Below are 6,609 nucleotides of genomic sequence, written 5' to 3' on the forward strand. Positions count from 1 at the left end.
CTAATTCAGTTTTCCACTGTCCAGTCACCTCTCATTCAGTTCTCCACTATCCAGTAACCCCTAATTCAGTTTTCCACTGTCCAGTCACCTCTCATTCAGTTCTCCACTATCCAGTAACCCCTAATTCAGTTTTCCACTGTCCAGCCACCTCTAATTAAGTTTTTCCACTGTCCAGTCACCTCTAATTCAGTTCTCCACTATCCAGTAAGCCCTATTTCAGTTTTCCACTGTCCAGTAACTCCTAATTCAGTTTTCCACTGTCCAGTCACCTCTAATTCAGTTCTAACACTACTAATATTCAGTCAACTCTAATTTAGTTCTCACACTATCCAGTCACCTCTAATTCAGTTTTCCACTATCCAGTAACCCCTATTTCAGTTTTCCACTGTCCAGTCACGTCACCTCTAATTCAGTTCTAACACCACTAATATTCAGTCAACTCTAATTTAGTTCTCCCACTATCCAGTCCCCTCTAATTCAGTTCTAACACTACTAATATACAGTCAACTCTAATTTAGTTCTCACACTATCCAGTCAACACTTATTCAGTTTTCCACTATCCAGTAAGCCCTATTTGAGTTTTCCACTGTCCAGCCACCTCTAATTAAGTTTTTCCACTGTCGAGTAACCTCTCATTCAGTTCTAACACCACTAATATTCAGTCAACTCTACTTTAGTTATCACACTATCCAGTCACCTCTCATTCAGTTCTCCACTATCCAGTAACCCCTATTTCAGTTTTCCCTATCCAGTCACCTCTAATTCAGTTTTTCCACTGTCCACTCACCTCTAATTCAGTTCTCCACTATCCAGTCACCCCTAATTCAGTTTTCCTCTGTCCAGTCACCTCTAATTCAGTTTTTCCACTGTCCAGTCACCTCTCATTCAGGTCTCCACTATGCCCTAATTCAGTTTTTCAACTGTCCAGTCACCTCTCATTCACTTCTAAGACTACTAATATCCAGTCACCTCTAATTTAGTTCTAACCCTATCCAGTCACCTCTAATTCAGTTTTTCCACTGTCCACTCACCTCTAATTCAGTTCTCCACTATCCAGTCACCCCTAATTCAGTTTTCCTCTGTCCAGTCACCTCTAATTCAGTTTTTCCACTGTCCAGGCACCTCTCATTCAGTTCTCCACTATCCAGTCACCCCTAATTCAGTTTTCCACTGTCCAGTCGCCTCTAATTCAGTTTTCCACTGTCCAGTCAGCTCTCATTCAGTTTTTCCACTCTCCAGTCACCTCTAATTCAGTTCTCCACTATCCAGTCACCCCTAATTCAGTTTTCCACTGTCCAGTCGCCTCTAATTCAGTTTTCCACTGTCCAGTCACATCTCATTCAGTTCTCCACTAACCAGTAACCCCTATTTCAGTTTTCCACTGTCCAGTAACTCCTAATTCAGTTTTCCACTGTCCAGTCGCCTCTAATTCAGTTTTCCACTGTCCAGTCAGCTCTCATTCAGTTTTTCCACTCTCCAGTCACCTCTAATTCAGTTTTCCACTATCCAGTCACCTCTCATTCAGTTCTCCACTATCCAGTAACCCCGATTTCAGTTTTCCACTATCCAGTCACCTCTAATTCAGTTTTCCACTATCCAGTCACCTCTAATTCAGTTATCCACTATCCAGTCACCCCTAATTCAGTTTTCCACTGTCCAGCCACCTCTAATTAAGTTTTTCCACTGTCCAGTCACCTCTAATTAAGTTTTTCCACTGTCCAGTCACCTCTAATTAAGTTTTTCCACTGTCCAGTCACCTCTAATTAAGTTTTTCCACTGTCCAGTCACCTCTAATTAAGTTTTTCCACTGTCCAGTCACCTCTAATTCACTTCTAACACTACTAATATCCAGTCCCCTCTAATTTAGTTCTAACACTATCCAGTCACCTCTAATTCAGCTTTTCACTGTCCAGTCACCTCTCATTCAGTTCTCCACTCCAGTAAGCCCTATTTCAGTTTTCCACTGTCCAGTAACTCCTAATTCAGTTTTCCACTGTCCAGTCGCCTCTAATTCAGTTTTCCACTGTCCAGTCCCCTCTCATTCAGTTCTCCTCTATCCAGTAACCCCTATTTCAGTTTTCCACTGTCCAGTAACTCCTAATTCAGTTTTCCACTGTCCAGTCGCCTCTAATTCAGTTTTCCACTGTCCAGTCCCCTCTCATTCAGTTCTCCTCTATCCAGTAACCCCTATTTCAGTTTTCCTCTGTCCAGTCAGCTCTAATTCAGTTTTTCCACTCTCCAGTCACCTCTAATTCAGTTCTCCACTATCCAGTAAGCCCTATTTCAGTTTTCCACTGTCCAGTAACTCCTAATTCAGTTTTCCACTGTCCAGTCACCTCTAAGTCAGTTTTCCACTGTCCAGTCACCTCTCATTCAGTTTTCCACTATGCCCTAATTCAGTTTTTACACTATCCAGTCCCCTCTAATTCAGTTTTCCACTGTCCAGTCACCTCTAAAACAGTGATCCACTATCCAGTCACCTCTCATTCAGTTCTCCACTATGCCCTAATTCAGTTTTTACACTATCCAGTCACCTCTAATTCAGTTCTCTACTATCCAGTAACTCCTAATTAAGTTTTTAACTTTCCAGTCATCCCTTATTCAATTGTTACATTATTTAGTCACTCCTAATCCAGTTGCGAATCTATCCAGTGACCTCCAATTCCATTGTCACACTCTAATTCAGTTCTCACACTATCCAGTCACCTTATTCAGTTGTCACACTATCAAGTCAACCCTCATTCAGTTGTCGTACTATCCAGTCATCCCTCATTTAATTGTCACATTATCCAGTCACCCCTCATTCAGTTGTTACACTATCCATTCAGCCCTGATTCAGTTGTCTCACTATCTAGCCACAATTTATCTGGTTGTCTAACCATCCAGTTACCGTTAATCTGGTTGTCTAACTATCCAGCCACCATTTATCTGTTTGTCCTACTTTCCAGTCACCGTTAATCTGGTTGTCTCACTATCTAGCCACCATTTTTTTTAGCTGTCTCACTATCCAGTAACCTTTAATCTGGTTGTCTAACTAGTCAGCCACCATTTATATGTTTGTCCCACTATTCAGTCACCGTTAATCTGGTTGTCTAACTATCCATCCACCGTTAATCTGGTTGTCCCACTATCCAGCCACCATTAATCAGACTGTCCCATTATCCAGCCACCATTAATCTGGTTATCCCACTATCCAGCCACCATTAATCTGGTTGTCCCACTATCCAGTCACCGTTAATCTGGTTGTCCCACTATCCAGTTACCGTTAATCTGGTTGTCCCACTATCCAGCCACCATTAATCTGTTTTCCCACTAGTCAGCCACCATTAATCTGGTTGTCCCACTATCCAGTCACCGTTAATCTGGTTGTCCCACTATCCGGTTACCGTTAATCTGGTTGTCCCACTATCCGGTTACCGTTAATCTGGTTGTCCCACTATCCAGCTACCGTTAATCTGATTGTCCCACTATCCAGCCACCATTAATCAGACCGTCCCACTATCCAGCCACCTTTAATCTGGTTGTCTCACTGTACATCCACTATTTATCTGTTTGTCCCTCTATCGAGTCAACGCTAATCTGGTTGTCTCACTATTCAGCCACTATTTATCTGTTTGTCCCTCTATCCAGTCACCGTTAATCTGATTGTCTCACTATACAGCCACCATTTATCTGTTTTCCCACTATCCAGTCACCGTTAATCTGGTTGTCCCATTATCCAGTTACCGTTAATCTGGTTGTCCCACTATCCAGCCACCATTAATCAGACTGTCACACTATACAGCCACCTTTAATCTGGTTGTCTCACTGTACAGCCACTATTTATCTGTTTGTCCCTCGATCGAGTCACCACTAATCTGGTTGTCTCACTATACAGCCACCATTTATCTGTTTTCCCACCATCCAGCCACCATTTATCTGTTTTCCCCCTATCCAGCCACCATTTATCTGTTTTCCAACTATCCAGTCACCGTTAATCTGCTTGTCCCATTATCCAGTTACCGTTAATCTGGTTGTCCCACTATCCAGCCCCCATTAATCAGACTGTCCCACTATCCAGCCACCTTTAATCTGGTTGTCTCACTGTACATCCACTATTTATCTGTTTGTCCCTCGATCGAGTCACCACTAATCTGGTTGTCTCACTATACAGCCACTATTTATCTGTTTGTCCCTCGATCGAGTCACCACTAATCTGGTTGTCTCACTATACAGCCACTATTTATCTGTTTGTCCCTCTATCGAGTCACCACTAATCTGGTTGTATCACTATACAGTCACTATTTATCTGTTTGTCCCTCTATCGAGTCACCACTAATCTGGCTGTCCTTCTGACCACTCGTTGGTGATAATATTGTACCACTTTATACATGTTACCAGTATAAAGTATAAACCTGAATGTTTGTTTGTGTGTTATGTATCAGTAACATGCCTTATTGTAATGCGGTGTCATTAACAAAATTCTATCTGAGAATCTGGACTGATCAGAGATAACCTTTCACAATACAATGTTTCACATGAAATGTGTATTATGATATGGGTCCTTAATACATTTGTTTGTTTACTTCAGATGGAGTAACCGTTGAGGACACGGGTCCCGTTGGAGCTCTCCACTCCCACTACCTCGACGTGTTCAGTTACATGGTGTACTCCAGCACCCGAAACAATAAGGCTAGAATGGTGGTCGAGGTTTTCTTCAAACTCATCCCCGTCCTCAAGGATCTTAGCGGGAGCATCAACCATTTCACGGAGTCCGTCCTTCTTGAACAGAACCCTGAACTGCTGTTCAGGAACTTACTCTGATCTACCATAATGTTGTGTTCACTTCACATAATACTTTTAATGGTCGTTAAGTTTATATATACTGTATGTATGTCAACTTCATCAGTCATACTTTTCGATTTGCAGTTCCAGGACAAAATCATCGAATGTTGATATATGTGATATCGCTCCACTGAAGAACAAGACAGCATAAATATAAACCTTGCTTAGATGCTTATTCAGATGAGTTTCCAAAGTTGTAAAAAGGTATTTAAACGAGTGTCGTGAAATCACTAATACCCGTGGGTGTTTAAATTTCGTTGATTTCATGGGTATTCTCCATTAACAAATGTATACGTCCACGAAGTAATTACAAGTTTGAAATAAAGCGACTCTCCGTATAAGTGGGTACTAGTAATCAACTAATTTCTTTTCTCCAAAACGAAGATTATATTAACAGAATAGTTACATACAAGAATTAATCAACATATATACATACATAGATATTGAAAAAGTACAAACGTATCGTTATTTTAATGTGTACATAAATATTTTATAAGAGAAGGGAGATGTACATACAATCAGACGATTTGTAATAATTTTTTAACATTTGATACACATGTGATATTACCTTTAATCTTAATTGTTCATAATCTTCAGATATATCTTATAATTTAATTCACTACCCAATAGGGTATTAGTCAAATCAAAATCAGGTTAATTATACAAATAAACATTGAGTTGTATATCACATATACTAATTAAATGACACCATACTTTGTCTCTTACTTCAGTAGTTTTGTCACAATGTAAGATAATATGTGTAACAGTATCATAGTATAATTTACCACAATAATGACATAATTCCATGAGTTTTGACATACGAGACATTTCACAAACTCTTAAGGTACAGTGTATAGATTTAGAATACTGTGGATACTTTGCAGCTAATTACCATAAATAATGTGACTCGAGCGTATGGTGAATGGACATAAATCTTACAAAATCGTTGTCATCTGACAAACGTTGTAACCATGCATTTTCTTCGGTTTGATATACACTTTTATATCCAACTTTTTTCCACTGTCTGGCACCTAATTTTATATAAATATTTTCTAAGGATACATATAATATCTGGTATAAATCCATATTGTTTCCCATCATTTACATTGAACATAAAAATCGAGTGACAAATATTCTGTGTACTAGTGTCTGTACATGCGTCCATACTATATATTCGTCCCGAAAATAATATTTTTTTAATATGAATATAAGACGCAATACTTGTCCAGCCTAGTAATGAATTACACATATCGGTCCTGGTTCTTTTTTCAAACCCTTGTATAAATTTTACAATATAGCTCTTTGCTCTGTCCAACATTAATACTTCTGTTTTAGAAAGAAACCAAAGTTCAAACCCATATAAGGCAGACGGGTACACTTTAATTTTAATCAACTTAGCAACAGTGAGGGGATTGAGCGCGCACGGATGAGCACCGGACCTAAGTAGTGACATAGTACCAGATTTTAACCTACTACATGCTCTAGTAGTTTCCATTGAATTTCTTCTGCCATTTTACAATATTCCAACATGTTTAATTTCTTCAACAACTGACAGTACGCGTTTGTATAGATAGACATTTTGTATATTATGTAATGTTCGTTTGTATAGGTAGACATTTGGTATATTATGTAATGTACGTTTGTATAGGTAGACATTTTGTATATTATGTAATGTACGTTTGTATAGGTAGACATTTTGTATATTATGTAATGTACGTTTGTATAGGTAGACATTTTGTATATTATGTAATGTACGTTTGTATAGGTAGACATTTTGTATATTAT

At 39.2% G+C, this 6,609-nt stretch overlaps 1 protein-coding gene across 1 annotated transcript in view; it reads left to right on the forward strand.

Annotated features, from left to right (window-relative positions):
* The window catches only part of LOC110441864, a 44,338-nt gene extending 37,821 nt beyond the window's left edge, over positions 1 to 6,517 (forward strand). Inside the window, exon 7 of the mRNA XM_021485146.1 lies at positions 4,571 to 6,517. Coding sequence (XP_021340821.1) covers positions 4,571 to 4,803 — 233 coding nt within the window. The 3' untranslated portion in view covers positions 4,804 to 6,517. The remainder of the gene's footprint in view (positions 1 to 4,570) is intronic.
* Positions 6,518 to 6,609: the final 92 nt, after the last annotated feature.

This window comes from Mizuhopecten yessoensis, unplaced genomic scaffold (genome assembly GCF_002113885.1).
Source record: "Mizuhopecten yessoensis strain PY_sf001 unplaced genomic scaffold, ASM211388v2 scaffold716153, whole genome shotgun sequence".
NCBI classification, from domain to species: Eukaryota; Metazoa; Mollusca; class Bivalvia; order Pectinida; family Pectinidae; genus Mizuhopecten; species Mizuhopecten yessoensis.